The following is a 16,572-nucleotide window of genomic DNA, read 5'->3' as shown; positions in this document are numbered from 1 at the left end:
AATCCAATAGAACTTGGGAATTGGTTCCGTTGCCACCAGGAAAGAAAGCAATAGGGTGCAAATGGGTTTACAAAATTAAATTCAAAGTTGATGGAACTATAGAAAGGTATAAGGCTCGGCTTGTAGCTAAGGGCTACACTCAACAGAAAGGTATAGATTATACTAAAACTTTTTCTCACGTTGATAAGATTGTTACTGTTATGACTGTTTTGGCTCTTGCTACTATGAATCATTGGCCTTTGTTCCAAATGGATGTGTTTAATGCATTTTTACAAGGAGATTTGCAAGAGGAAATTTATATGCGACTTCCACAAGGACTTGAACACACTGCTCAGCATAAGAATACAATTTGTAGATTGCTAAAATCCTTGTATGGATTGAAACAAGCATCAAGGCAATGACATCATAAGTTCACCAATGCTTTGCTTCATAATGGCTTTCAACAGTCCAAAAAAGACTATTCATTATTCACCAAGAAGAAAGGTTCCAGCTTTGTTATCTTACTACTATATGTGGATGATATCCTTCTAATGAGAAACAATATTGCAGCCATTGATGAAGTAAAAAGGTATCTCAATTTTAAATTCAAAATCAAAGATCTTGGCCATATGCACTACTTCTTAGGGATGGAAGTCAGCAGATCCAGCAAAGGCATTGTCATCAATCAACATAAGTTTGCTTTAGAGATACTTTTAGAAGCTGGTCTTGTTGCTACTAAACCAGTAGATACACCATCTGAGCAACATCTGAAATTAACTTCAGTTGAACTTGACAAACTTTCAAGTGCAAATCAAAATGATCATTTATTGGATGATTTTTCTTCCTCTAAGAGGTTAGTTGGTAAACTATTATATCTCTGTATGACTCGTCCTGACATTTCATACTTTGTGCAGAGGTTAAGAGCATATGCACATGCCCAAGCAGTCTCACATGACAGTTGCTATGAGAGTCTTAAAATACATAAAACAAAGTCCTGGTTTGGGGATTTTATTCTCTTCTAACAAGAAATTGCACCTTGAAGCATATTGTGATGCTGATTGGGCATCTTCCACTATTTCTCGGTCATCTTGTGAAGCTGAATATCGAGCTATGGCATCCATTTCTTGTGAGCTGACTTGGATAATTAGTCTGTTTAAAGATTTGAGAATAGACAATCTTCCATCGACTCTCTTGTATTGTGACAATAAAGCAATCCTTCATATTGCAACAAACCCAGTCTATCATGAGCGGACCAAACATTTGGAAATTGATTGTCACCTTATTCGTGAGAAAATTGTAGCCAATATCATAAAGACTGCTCATCTTCTACTACTGACCAGCCAGCTGATCTCTTCACTAAAGGCTTGTGCAAACGTCAACATCAACACTTCATATCCAAGCTTGGACTCTTTGATATACATCAGTGTCCAGCTTGAGGGGGGATATTGACTATATAGTTAGCTGTATATTTAGTTTATGTAAATAAATTATGCTGTCATTATTTTAGTAAGTGTGTACAGTAAGTCATTAGTTTAGAAAAGTCAATATGCAGTATTTTTAATAAATAGAAAGCTGAGGTGTAAAGGCACTCTACAACTTTATTGAATATACACGAAACTTTCTCTCTCTCTCTCTTCTCTGTCTTCTTTGTAGAATTTCTTTCTTTGTTCTTGTTTGTAAAAAAGGAAGCGCTAACAGACATTCTTGTTCCAACAAACATATCGTTTCAGCACCCAATCCACCAACACGTCTACCATAGAGTACCAATACTAGAGTTAGACCAACTTATGCGGGCCTATATAGTGGTAAGATACTGGGGGTTTCTATTCTTGGATCACCTGAAATGGCTTTAGATGTTGTTTCTACCACAAAAGATTGTGATATTTGGGCTGTACTTGTTTTCAATACAAAACAAAGAGATAAAAGATTGATTGGGTCGATATAGATTACAACATAACTTTGAGTATAAGGAGTATCGATCCACTAGAGACCGATTTGAGGCCGTATGCAAGGTTCGTGTCAAGTGTAAATGGCGGGTTTAAGCAATGAGGATGATACCTACTCCATATTTTGAAGTAAAAAAATTCATCTTTGTACATACTTTTTCTAGAGATCAACTTCTCCTTGATAATAGCAATGCTTCTGCTAGAGTTGTGGAACTACATTCACTACCATCGTATACCATACAATAAAACATGGAAAGCTAAAAAGCATGTCCTCAAGCTCCTTAGGGGAGCAAGTGAAGACTCATTCGCTAAGCTACCATCGTATTGTCACATGCTCAAATGAAATAATCCTAGGACAACCACGATGTGGTTATTGATAGAGATAACTGGTTTAAGCTCTTCTTTATGGCTATGGGTGCTACAATCAGAGGATTTTGAACATACGACCTCTAATTGCCATAAACGCAACATATCTTTTAAAGTAATTGGGGTCGTTGTTTTTGGCAACATGTAAAGATGAAAACGAGCATATTTTCCTTTTGGCATTTAGGGTTGGTGAAGTTGAATCTAAGGAATCGTGGGATTATTTTTGACAAAGCTAAAATGTGTTATTGGAGAAGTTGAAGAACTTGTTATTATGTTGGACATTCACTCATCGATAAGTCGTGTCAAATCGGTTGTGATAATGGAAGCGAGGACGTGCATTTGCCATCGTTTTGAGCTTGATAGGCTTCCATGCAAACATGTTTTGGCAGTTTTAAGAGAAAATAACAAAATTGACACTTACAAATACTACTCTGACATGTAAGACAATGAAAAATTTAGGCTGGCATAGCTAGAATTTGCCTATCTAGTAGTTGAAAATTAGACTAGGCAAAACGGGTTCATACCCACGGGTGGACCCGTACCCATCAAAATAATATAGGGTATGGGTCTTTGATTTTGAACCCCTTTTTTTTGGACCCATACCTGGCCCAACCTGTTTTTTAGTGGATGGGCCGCGTATATTCGGCTACCCGTATAAATTAACAATAATAAAAAAAAATTAACCTAATTCCTAAGGCTCCGTTTGGTTCACTTTTTTGCAGTTTTTAGAAATTTTTTTTGAAAAAAATTAAAAAAAGTTGAATTGGGCGGGTATTATGATGTGGATTTGGAAATTAATAAAAATGCCCCCTATGTTTGTTTATTTACTAAACACCCCTATAATAAAACTTTGAAAGTTAACAAAAACAGCCCCAACCCACCCATTGAATAATCACAGCCGACCACCACCGCCGGAGGGTGGCCAGAGTCGCCATATCGGCGCATGACCGGCTGGATCTTGCCGGTCGTGCGTCGATATGGCCTTTGCCGATCTACGGCTAGATCTGGCCATTGACGGCTAGATCTGGCCGCATTTGCTCATCAACGACGACCAAAGATACAGCCGTCATTGATGGTCAACGACGACCATATGTTAGTCGTCGTTGACGTCTGGTTACGGCCAGATCTTTGGTCTTAGATCTGGCCTTTTCCGGCCAGATCCACATCAGCGTACTACCAGCCAGATTCAACCGGTAGTGCGCCATTATATCAGATTCTGGTCAACTTCCGATAGTGATGGCCGAAATCTAGTATAATGTGGGCTTAGGGGTGTTTTTCCAATTTCAAAAAAAAAATTTGGAGTATTTAATTAAATTAACAAATTTAGGGGGTTTAAAAAAGTTGAATAATATTGGATAATATTGTGAGTTTTTGAGCATTTTACAGTTTAACTTTTTTGGGAATACTAATAATAGTATTCCCAAAAACCAACCAAACGGAGCCTAAACTTCTCTTCTTCTCAACTTTTTACTCAACCCACGGCCTCTCAACTTTCTCTTCTCCTCATTCTCACATCACATACTTGCCGCCTCTCTCAACTTTCTGCTCAACCCACCCAGCCGCCATTCTATTCAATCCCCCTATCGTCACAGCCTCGTGTGCCGCAAAGCTGTTTCTTCCTTGGCAATCGCCCCAAACCACGTTTTCTTCTTCTTCTTCTTCTTTTTTTTTTTTTTTTTCATTTTGAGTTTTGCTAATTTGTGATTGTTGTAAATGTTTTCATTTTGATTATGGAAGATTGTTTGAAATCTAAGAAATCCAATTCAAAAAGTAATGATAATGGTGTGGTGGAGATTGATTTTTGATGGCCGTTTCTCTATTATTGTTGTTGGTGGGTTTGTTGTGGTATGGCAGCAGCTAAGTAAGATGGGTTAGATGGAGTGGATAAGCAAACCAATAAAAGCACAAGCTTTGGTTTTTGTTCTATATCTTAATCCTTTTCTTATTTTTATTTTGGAGATAATTGGTGTAGGAAAAGGGAAAGTTTGTGGTATAATCTGTTATACCATGGTTGGTTGTGGGTTGGTGGTGGAAAAGGTCGACCACGGTGGTGGAAGCTAATGGTTTTAATATAAATTTGAAGTGTATAGTATACGGATACCCGCGGGTTCACCCCTACCCGCATAAGGTAGGATCCGAGTCTAATATTTTGGACACGTTTAGAACTCATACCCATTAGACACTACGTCACTAAACCCAGGCCATACCCAGCCCACCCGTCCGTTTTGCCAGGTTGAGTGAAAATGATGATTGGATTGTTCTGGATGAACCTCCCCCCATTGTTAGTTGTTCTGGATGAACCTCCCCCCATTGTTAGACGACAACTTAGAAGGCATCAGACAGTCTGCATACACATTTGTTTGTAACAATCGCCCGATAGTGGTGCACATTCGCAGGTGTAACCAAATCCTTACTGATAGAGACCATCCTAATCCTGCATGATGACAAAGGATAGAATATCAGAAAAAAAAAAAGTTCAAAAAAACCCTAAAACTATTTTCAGTTAAAGTGAGAGACACCTAGTATTGTTCATTGTCAGTCACATTCATTAGGGAGCTATCTGCCTAAATGACTAATAGTGACCAATACCAGCTATTCGGTCAGTCCACAAATGACTGATAATTTCTATTCGGTTAGTCCATAAATGACTGATACAATGATATCAATCACTTTGAATAATCGACATGAAGTATTTGTCAATTCAATTTTAGGTATCGATTTACCTAAAATTGAACTAACCGATGGCTTATAGACGGTTATTCAAAGTCATTTTGGCAAAGAGCTCTCTGACCAAATGTGACCGACAGTGACAAATACCTAAGTATATCGATAAAAAATCGCACACAGTTGCACCGCCACTGCTATTTTCCATCCACACAACTAAACCAACCAACAAACATGCAATCTTAAATTCAAAAACTACTCTAGCTAAGTCAAAACAACACGATTTACCTCGAAAACACAAAATAAATGATTTTAATACTTGAAATAAATTAAAATCAAGAGAAAACCTAACATGCCTTCTTCAATCACAAATGATTCCTTGGGTAATTGCACTGATGAAGAAATCGAATCACTTCTTTGTTGGATTTCGACCAAATACAGTTGCATTTGTGTATTGGATGATTTGAAATTGGAGAGGAGTGCAGGGTTAGCGTTTATCCTAGTTAGAAAAAACGCGTATTATACGCGAATTGTATGGACAGCCGTATAATTTACGTATAAAATGCGCGTATACATATTTTGTAAAATCTACCGTATAATTCGCGTATAATAAGGTTTTCCATATAATTCGCGTATAATTCGCGAATTATTCGCGAATTTTTGAAAAAAAAAATAAAAAAAAAACAAAATCTTACACCCCCAAAACGACGTCGTTTTGGTGGGTTTTTACAAAAAATTAAAACAAATCTCGTTCAGTCGTTCTTCTTCAGTTCTTCGACAGTCAACAGTTCTTCTTCCTCAGTCAGGCTCAATGCTGGTGGGAGAATCCGATTGAAGAGCTTATTCAGATGAGGAAGGCTTCTCAGGCTCAGTGTTGGTGGGAGAATCCAATTGAAGACCTTAGTTTGCCACAACTTGAGCAGTTAAAAGCGGCGCTAGAGGAGCTGAAGAAGAATGCGGCAAAGCAAGCTGAGAAGATTATGATCCAGAATTCTGGTCCTCCACAGTTTCTTGGAGCGAGTTCATCAAGTGGTGGAGGGATTAATCTTCCATTTGATCTTCAGTCTGTTGGCTTCAATCCAAATATGATGCCTCCTCATGGATATAATCATCCTGGATTCAGACGTATTTTACTGAAATCCTTGATGGTTTAGAATGTTGAAAAGGGTGTCTGCCAGAACACAGTTTGTTTAGTTTATTCATGCCTCAGGGTGTTTGAGTCTTTAATTTTATTTATCATAATGTGTCTGTCATTTGGTTTGAAACATGTTTGGTTTCTTTTAATATTTTATTTATTTGCAGCATTGTATGCCATGAGGTTAGTCTCATGGTTATCTTTAAGTATGGTATGAATAAAAGGCATCTTATCTATCTTATAGTTGCTTCATATATATATAGGTAAAAAATTTAACAGCTCACTTACCAATTAAATCAGTAAAAAATCGATGCTCTTTTTTGAGTTGTTATTGACTTATTGTTGTTTATGTACTTTGTGAGTTTTTGTTACAAACTATAATTTGAATCTTTGTTGTATTATTTGTGTATTTTATTTGTTTGGAGCTCTTATTCGATTTTGAATTTTGATTTTGTTATGACTTATGTGTTTAATTTGACACTATAGTTGAATCTTGGCTAAATATTGTGTTTGAGTCTGAAGACTATAATTTGAATATCAATTATATATTGTGTATTTGTGTTATTGATTAATTGAATACTTTGCTTTTAACCAGGTAGTCCATAAAAGTGTTAAAACTAAGATTGATATTGCCGTATTTTTCAAAACGTATTATTGACAATACACCGTAGTAAACCCATATATACCCGTACCGTATTTTTCCCGTATCCGAATTTTATGGCCGAATTTTTATAAACGTATTTTTCACTATTTGCTGTATTATACCCGTATAATTCCTGTACTGTTTTTTTGCCGTACCCGTATTTACTAACTAGGGCGTTTATTGAAGTTCATATATGGAGGGGTATTTTCGGCATTCAAAAAGAGGGAAATTATGTTGGGCTAGTCTTGGAGACACTTTCCACACATGAGCTAAACTTCAATTCCCTCCCCCCACAATAAAGTAAGTCTCCAATTTTTTTTTTTTTAAGAAAAAAAAAAAAAACACGACCTAACTCCTATTTTATTTGTTTTTTTCAGTTGAAGTTAAAGGCAGCCAAATCGATTTTAGATAATTTGATATACTTCTATGAAATGATCTTGTTACCCTTAAACTGCTAAAAACAAAAAAAAATCAACTTGTAAACAGACCTTAAAAAACCTTGCAAGTTTGAAAACCTGTAAACAGGCCCCTGCAATATGAGTTTCTTCAACTTGGGTAAGCCATCAAGCCACAATCCACCACAAACTCAGCCTTATCCGGCACCAGAAAACCACAATCTGGCCAACCAAACAACAAACAACACACGAAGCTTAGAACCTCCATAGAGTCAGTTGCCGCCACCCCAAAACCACCACAAACCGAGTCACAAACTCACCCACAAACCAAGCCATAAACTAGCCCACAAACTCAGCCACCAACCCACCCAAAAACCACCACAAAATTCAGCCACAAAACTACCCAAAAACCACCACAAACTCGACTACAAAACCACCCAAAAACCACCAAACTCTTCTTCTTTCCTTCTTGTTTTCTTTCTCCCCTTAATGTTTTTTTCCGTCCCCTTCTTCTTCTACCCTTATTTTCTCTCCCCTGTTTTACCCAACCACACCCCATTACCAATACTATCACCCCACAATAACAAACCATTTTCGATTAACCAACAAACACCACCCTACCACAGTTGCCACACCCATCTAAACCCCACCCTTCACAGCCATCCGGACAAATCAAAGGACAACAATGGGAGAGAAAGGAGGGAGAATGAATAGAGAAAAAGAGAGAGGAGAAGAAGAGAAGAAGAGAAGGGGAAGAGAAAAAGTGGAGAAATTAAAAATAAAAATAAATAAATAAATAAAACTTAGTTCAGTTACGCATTTGCCTTTCTTCAGTTTGAACTTTGACGTCAAATGATTTCTTTCAACTCTATCTTAACTGTAGTCTGTAGATGCTTATTTAAGACTTTATGAAAATCGACTTCAATTGATTTCTCATTTCTTTCAACTCCATCTTAACAATAAATACTTGGAGTAAACGACATATTCCCACCCAAGGTTTGATGAAATCCTATGTTGGTACCCCAAGTTTCATTTATTCCAGATTCCTACCCTTAAAGTAATGGAAAATTGTTAGATATAACAGCTCAGGGTAAATTGGTCATTTTGCAAAGGAGGCGCACATTAGCCGTCCCTAACAAAGCTCTGGCGCACGTTAGCTAACATCACCGCCGATGTTTTTCACCATTTTCTGGCGATTCTTCCACCTAAAATCATCCTTGTCACCACGATTCGAACCCTCATCCTCCCCTCTACAAAACCGTACCCTTCACAATCCCTCATCACTCGCCGATCGCCAGCCATGACAGCCGCCACATGCAACTGGTTTTTGTCGCTCTCCATTGACGAATGGCCACTAAACGGCTACTGGGGACATAGGGGTTTTGTAGACTTGGAGATGCTGGTTGCAGTGGTGATGTCCAATTGCATTTTCGTCGCTGGAATCGACCAAAATCCAGCGAAGAACGACGAAAACCTAAGCTTGATGGCGCCGACGATTGGAGGGCCCAATGAGTCGGGAACTAGAGGGGTTTTGGATGACGGACGATGGGGAAGGTGATGGAGGTGACGAGGGGGTTCGCCGCCATCGGAAACAGCCCATATCCGATGAACACAGAGATGGTGAGCAGTCACTGAGGGTGTAATTGAAGTAATTTCAAAATAAGATGGTTAATTTTATAATTTTAGTAATTTAGGGGTTAAAATATAATTTACTAATTTAGGTTAAGGGCATTATAGTAATTGCACCCTCACTACCCTAAAAATTGTTAATAGTGTTATTTTAAGGGTGAGAATCTAGAATAAATGGAACTTGGGGTATCAACTTTGGTTTTCGTCAAACCTTGGGTGGGAATATGTCGTTTACTTTAAATACTTATTTAACACTTTATGAAAATCGACGTACCACTTCAGACTTACGTACCTCCCTAGGGGCAAATGAAATTAACCCGAAATTTTAAGATGGATAGATTAAAAATCGGGAGAACGACATTTTCCCACCCAAGGTTTGACGAAACGACACTTTTTCATCCATCAAGTTTCAAAATAACACTTTCCCACCATTCATTAGGTTCTGTTCGTGTTTTCTGTTAATATTTGATTGAAAAGAGGAAAATACCCTTAATTAATTTATTATAAATTAAAATTTAGTTAAGTCAAAATCTTTATTTGATTATTTATTAGTCTAAGTATACAGATTTTTTTTTCTTTGTTTATTTAATTAATTATGAATATTGATTTTCTATGTTAATTAGTAAAAATGAAAAACATTATAAATTTAGTAGATTATTAAATAATGGTGATAGGATATTGATGACATTATAAATAAATAAATATGAAAGTTATTTAACTTTAAACAATTTCATAGTATTACTCCTAACTTTTTAAGTGATGTAAACTATTTTTTCTTTTTTAAATTTTTAATATTTGATTTTTTGGCTAATTAAAAAATAATAAAAAATTTATAAAGTAAAATATTTAAGGTATTTTCTTCTTTTCAGTAAAATATTAATGGAAAACATATCAGAATTTAACAAAGGGTGGGAAAGTGTCATTTTGAAACTTGATGGGCGGAAAAGGTTGTTTTACCAAACCTTGGGTGGGAAAATGTTGTTCTCCCTTAAAAATTTACTTTAACAATTTATATTTTTAATAATGACGGTGTCCCTAGAAGGAAATGCCAACAGGATAATTCGGAATGACAACATAAATCCAACACTACAACTCATGGTTTCAATCAACTCAGATTCAATGTTTTAAAGGGCCAGTTCCTAGGTTGACCGGTGTACAATGTACACCTCCTCTAAACAATTACTATTAAGTCCTTATAAGCTTAAAAACCAGCAAATACACCCTTAAATTTGGCCCATAAATCCCTATAAGTTTGAAGTAAAGCAAACGCACTCCTATAACTTGTATTACTAATTATTTTTTTCTTTCTCCCCATCACTCTTTTCTTTCTTCTTTCTTCTCTCTCCCCATCACTTTCCCCTCTCTCTACTACAACATTTTCCTGTCCTCTTTCTCTTTCTTCTTCCTTCTTCCTTCCTCTTTCTCTTCGTCTCCTCTTTTCTTTCTTCTAATATTCTTCCTTCCTCTTTCTCTTTGTCTCCTCTTCCCTTTCTTCTTCCTTCCCCTCCCCCTTACTTCACTTGATGACCAAGAAGGCCTTGGCCATCGCAATCTAACCAAACAAGGTCCAAATCGAACCGACCACTTCTTCCTTCTTCCTTTCTTCTTCTTACAAAGAATGAACTCTAAATTTGAGAGCTAAAAACCATGGTCCAATGATAAAAACTCAAATTCGGGATTTAAAAAATTGGGGATTAGTTAACCCAATTTTGCCCCTAAACCAGTTGGATTGGCAAGTTGCTACAATAACATCGATCCAACTGTGGGTCATACTATGTGAATTCATGTTATCGGTTTTTCACTTTGACCGGCCTGGCTTAGTGACTGGTCCCCCATCGTACTGTTAAGTCAGCTAGGCCGAGCCAGACCGAGTTTTAAAACATTGCTCATAATAACATCCAAATAGCATAACTATAAAAAAAGAAAATCATTTAGTCTAAAATGAAAAGAGATTTGATTATTACATAATACCAAACAAATTGGCACTTCAAATTTCCTTGGGTTAAATTTGACACATGTTACTACCATTGAAAAATATCATAACATGCCATCAGTAATACAATGGTGAAAAGAAAAAGATAAAAAAGCATGATGACTTTTTTGAGTGTATGCAGCCCATTCAACCATAAAACTTCATTCTTCATATTCCCTCAATTACTGAAGATGAAGAATCACAATTAGCAGAGGGCCGAGAATATAAAGCCCGATACTAATATATCATTAAGATGAAATAAGTTGAAAGAGGTTGTTATCATTGTATAGCCATGTACAAGCATGAGAAATTTGTCGAGAATTACTTGAGCTACCATAACAAAACACAACCATCAGTCACTCTGTTTCACTGCATCTCGCATCCAAGGCCAGTTCTCACTAGGGGAGTTGCCATCATTATCCTGTATGTCTATGTTAGCATTTTGCTTCACAAGAAACTCAGCAACAGCTTCCCTCTCGCACACAACAGCATAATGCAATGGAGTTTGGCCTTCATTGTCCTTCCATTTGAAAAAAATACCAAATAGAGCGAATATGTTAATTAATAAACAACAATAATTGTTAAGACACGAAGGAAGAAGTAGGACACTTGATAAGTTCTAATCAAGTTCCCAAAAGACACAAGTCAGATTTCGAAACAATAGAACTCAAGCATGGAAAGAGAGTAAGGCCTGCTGATTGCAGAGGGTGGTAATATTTAAAAAAATCTTCCTCTCAAAAAATCTGGCCAAATCTGCTATTTTCCCAATCTACTATTTGAACAACTTTTAAACTTATCCCTTGATCTTATCACTTTGAACAATATGTAATCCAGAAAATGATGACATAAAAAGTTGATCATAGAGGTACCTTTTTGAAAATGGTTTTGGGCTCTTGAAATTAAGAAATATATTCATAATACATTTCGAGAACATGATTTGGAATAAACAAAATTCATTCAGAAAAAATTAGCATTACACTAAAAAAATGACAGAAAAGCCATTTATGTGTTTCTCAAAAATTAGAAAACACACAACTCCTTTTCTACTTATCCAAAATATTAGAACGAAACAAATTTAAATGTTTTTTTTTTAACCATCTGTTTCCAAAATACGAGTCCGTTAATCACTAAACAACCAGATTAATTAAATCTCATAAGTTATACAAACAATTCCTAGAAGAAAGCTTAAATCATTAAAACTCCAAAGTAGGATGATAAATGATAAACCATCCCTGAAAATCAACCGACAGGAAATGTAGATTTCCTGATTTTAAAATGAACACACAAGAAGTGATTAAAATCCAATGGCAGATCGGAACATAGACTTTCAATTATGTTCTATTCTCAAATGACAAAAGCAACCTTATAAAAATGAGCATGTGTACATGTATATATAAAAATTACTTACTTTTGCATTTACATCAGCGTTCCTGCTAACAAGGAGTTCGCAGACGTTGAGGTGGCCACGATCTACAGCCCAATGCAATGGAGTCCGACCCTCACTATCTAGAATATCACCAGTTAACCATTAAATTAGCAATATAAACCTTGTGATCCTTGAATGCAGATCAAACTAGGAAGAAAAACATCCATGTATTTGTGTTTCGCTCACTCAATAGGTGAATGAGCTTCACAAAAAGCTCAGATGAGCTGTTCTGTTCATGAGCAGCTTGGTCTGCTCTGCATCTCTAAGAATTATGTCGATGTGTCAGCACCGTTGTCATCAATGCCAACAGTGTCAATGCCAAGGAAAATAGTAAACTACAATTAAAAGTAAAATAGTACCTCTCAAATTCACTGAAACACCATTTTCAATACATTTAAGCAAATTATCCACTTCTCCTTCTCTGGCAAAAGCATGTACAGCATCCATTTTCCTGTAAATAACAAGTTTTAGCTTGTCATCATAATTTTGTGTTTCATAAACATTACTTCTTTTGACAAAGAAAGGGTAGTTTTTAAAGTATCAATGAGTTTCTTGAAAACAAGCATTCTATTTACCAACACGAATTCAGTACTTCTGACATTTTTGGCATTGGATAGAGATAGCATTTCAAATTTTGTTTCCCCTTCAAAAAGAATTCAGTTCAAATATTCTAATTTGAGCAAGAAAAGGACCCATGAAGAGCAGAACAAAACAAACCCTTGACCCAAACCAATGAAAATACAACTGATTGCAATCATGCGCAGATGTTTTAATCCCACATGCATGATTGCAATATCTACCTCTCCCTCAATCCCCTATATACATAAACTCAGTCGAAAGACCTCACAGTAGCATATATCTACAGGCACAAATTCAACCATCAAAAGGTCAAACATATCTTTGCTAACCTCCATCCCACCCCAACATTAATTAATAACATCAAACTAGTTAAAAGAAAAGGTTATAATGACTATACATCCACCAAGAAACAACAGCATACTGCAAAGATTAAACAAGTAACAATAATAACTATAAATAAATATACATTGTTTTACTTATTCCTTCTTTATTTTCAGGGATAATTAATTAGTTACACATACAACAGTTGGAAAATATAATCAAGAGAAAACTACCAAGAGTTCTATAGATCTGCCTCTTGCAACTTGGATGAAATGACCAATTACATTAAACCTGGCAAAACAGGAAGTATAGCTTCTACTCCTTTACTTAACATTGTAGCTATAATTCCCTTCTATTTAACAAGATTACCAAAAACACACTATTCGATGGTATTAGCAGTTTTTGATGCAGGCCAGAATTGAATATCATAATGAATAAAAGAAGTAGCATATAAATGATTTCAGAGTCAAGCAAAAGAACAACTAAATGACTCAGTGATATAGTCTTTAAAGGCTTGCACTATAGTATGGTAAGGAGGGAAATATATTATCAGGACTATTTTTTCTTTTTTCTTTTTTTCTTTTTGGGACATGTAGGAGGAATGAAATTGAAACCAAAGCCACAAATTTAACTTAACTCTAGGGGAATATCTCTTTTCTTTCTGATAAGCACACTCATATATAATTTTGCCCAAACTAATATCACCAATAAAAAGGACACCCCTCTACCATTCATCAAATTGCAGCAATTAAGTCAAAAAGAAAGCAGTTCCCGCTTAATTAAAAAAAAAAAAAAAAAAAAAATTGACCTTGCGGCTCTTACTCATTTTGAGCATAATGATATGCAAATAGGAAACAAAACAAAATAAAGCCAACCCCTTATATATGCGATATATTCAAAAGATTTGAAAGGAAAAAAACCCAAACCTTTAAAGAATTGCAAACCATTTAATTGATTTCAGATCAGCTAGACCATCAACCAATGCCACACAAAAAGACAATGCATTTAATATGAACATTTTGAGAAACAAAGTTCTTAAAACCTTACAACTCATTTCCAGATTCCTCCTCATACACAAAAGAGCTGAAAACAGGCCCCATCGGTCCTTTAGATTCTCTAGTTACTGCATCATCATCTCCACCTCTGCTCTTCTGGTCATCCACAGTTGAAAAAAGAGGGATTAAGTAAACGCAAAATATCCTTGATAAAGTAAAAGGTTTGTGGCAGTTTAAGACAAACAGAAACATGATAAACAAGAAGATTAATTCTCACAGTGGATAAACCAGCAGCCCAAGTAGGATATAGCTCTGTAACAATATCAATATATTTCTGCATTGCTTCTTCTGGAGGCATAGCACCCAATTTCTGCCACGCTTGCCTAGAAACAATTAACAAGAATTATGTATTTCATCAAAGAATTATGTATTTCATCATACAACCATGAGACTTTAAACCAGAAACAATTGTTAAATATAGACACACATATGCTCCATAAGAATATCAATATATTTCTGCATTGCTCCTTCTGGAGTGATAGGACCCAATAAACATATAATACAATATTCATTCAACCATGAGATCTCTAAACCTGAAACAGTTGGTACACATTCAATCTTATAATTCGAGTTGAAGGATAAATTATACAATAGGTCTTGTTAAAGCTTCCATTTGAAGGATGACTCTCTTTTAAAACTCATATCACGTGCTTTAATCAAATGCATCCTTCATCAACTGGCTTCCCAATGGTTTCAACTCCTTCAACGGCTACACCAACTCCCAAACAGATAACTGTAAATTTTCAATATGACCCCCACAAATAAAGCAAAAAATATTCTTGTTAAGTACAGCTGTATCTTAAAACCTCGGAGGCTACAGGTAGAGTAACTTTATGATAAGTAAATATAACTTAATGAAACTATTATTTGATTCTAATCAATCAATTATATCACACCAATATTTGATTAATCAGCCAATAAAGATTACGCAATTACACTAAAAGAATAAATTAAGGAAGCTTACCACTTGGCTCTAGCCGTCATTTTCAAAGCAGAAGGCTGGGGAGTACTACAGGGTCCTTCAGTGGCAATCTTGTACAACCCATAAAGCTGTAACTGCACATCACTCGAAACCTTCTGCGCGGGAGACGTTGCAGCAGTGGCCGCCACAAACGCCGTCGCAGCACTGAACATCTCATCCAATTCCGTGCTCTCAACACCCTCCCAGTCGTCATCGTCGTCGTCATCATAATCACTGCAAGGTAAGCTCTCATTTCTCACGCTCCCAAGTTCGGCGATCATAGATTCAGTCTCGCGAGCATCGTGGGCCAGGCGCAGGCCCAAATCGGCCTCCGGTCCACGCGGATTCTCATCGAGAAGAACGACGGTTTTCTTAGACTGAGAATTAGACTCAGTGTTACGAGTGATTGTTAAATTGTCGTCTTTGAATGAAACAACTAAAGAGATTAACTTGGCGACGAGATAAGAGAATATTAAGCCGATGAAAATTGATTGCAGAAGTGGTTGCCATTCACTCATGGCTGTGAAACAAGTGAAAAAAACAAACCCTAACCCTAGAAAATGGAGAGGCTAAAACCCTAAAAAATTGGGGGAAAATGAAAATGAAATTGAGAGGAGTGGATTTGATTTGGTGGAGAAAGCGAGAGAAAGAATTAATTTGGCGCCGTGAGAACAGAGCGCAACCTTATAATAATAAGGTACGAGAGAAGCCAGTTTTGGACAGAGTCATGACAGCGGATGGAACAAATTAATATTTGGAAGATTAATTACATTTGACTACACATTTATGTTTATTTCTATCATAGGTTTCAAAAATTAACAACATCACCCCCATTTTTTATATTCAAACGTTGAAAGTATGTAGCACCCAAATTTAGCAAGGGCAAAATGGTAAAAGCAAGGTCAAGGAATATTTCCAGCAAGAGATCCATTTATTGGATTTGGAGAGAAAGGAATGGTCGAGTTTTTGGAAGTTTTTGTAAGGATGCCATAACCATTACAAACTTAATCAAAAATGTTGTTAGGGAAAGAGCCATAGACTTGCAGAAATTGAAGCCTTCGACGACTAATAGGAGACTTGCCTCTTTGTGGGGACTACCTTAGTGTAAACTTAAAAAGCAAACTCATCAAAAGCAAAGAATCAATAATCAATTCATGTTTCTATGTCCTAAGTTGCACAAATATAAAATTATAGGATGTTGAAACTTGATAAATTTTCACATATATATAAAAGAAATACATACATGATTCCATAGTTTGAAAATTAAAACTTGAATCTTGATTGAATCAAAATAGGTAGTGTTTTTCTCCCTTTCTTCCCTTCTATGATCGCAAACTCTCTCGATGGATAGAGAAAAATTTTAACGTACATTGGAAATAGAGAGAGGACCCACCTTTTATATTGCAGTTATTTAATTAACTGCAGACATGAGTTATTTTATTAACTGATGTAACCTTTCCATCAAAGTTAAAGACTAATATGTCTTTCAATTAAATTAATT

The 16,572-nt window shown here is 36.0% G+C and overlaps 1 protein-coding gene across 1 annotated transcript; it reads right to left on the bottom strand.

Annotated features, from left to right (window-relative positions):
• Positions 1–10,921: 10,921 nt before the first annotated feature.
• On the bottom strand, positions 10,922–15,803 carry LOC116146712 (acyl-CoA-binding domain-containing protein 1-like). Its single transcript, XM_031432133.1, has 6 exons — positions 15,075–15,803; positions 14,328–14,433; positions 14,103–14,206; positions 12,515–12,606; positions 12,138–12,235; positions 10,922–11,249 (listed from the first exon to the last, which is right to left on the bottom strand). Exons 1-6 carry the CDS (start codon positions 15,587–15,589, stop codon positions 11,082–11,084), a joined length of 1,083 nt encoding a protein of 360 aa, XP_031287993.1. The 5' UTR covers positions 15,590–15,803; the 3' UTR covers positions 10,922–11,081.
• Positions 15,804–16,572: the final 769 nt, after the last annotated feature.

The sequence above is a fragment of the Pistacia vera genome, unplaced genomic scaffold (assembly GCF_008641045.1).
Source record: "Pistacia vera cultivar Batoury unplaced genomic scaffold, PisVer_v2 Contig482, whole genome shotgun sequence".
Lineage (NCBI taxonomy): Eukaryota > Viridiplantae > Streptophyta > Magnoliopsida > Sapindales > Anacardiaceae > Pistacia > Pistacia vera.
Note: the sequence above shows the minus strand (reverse complement) of the source record. Positions and strands in the feature narration are given on the sequence as shown.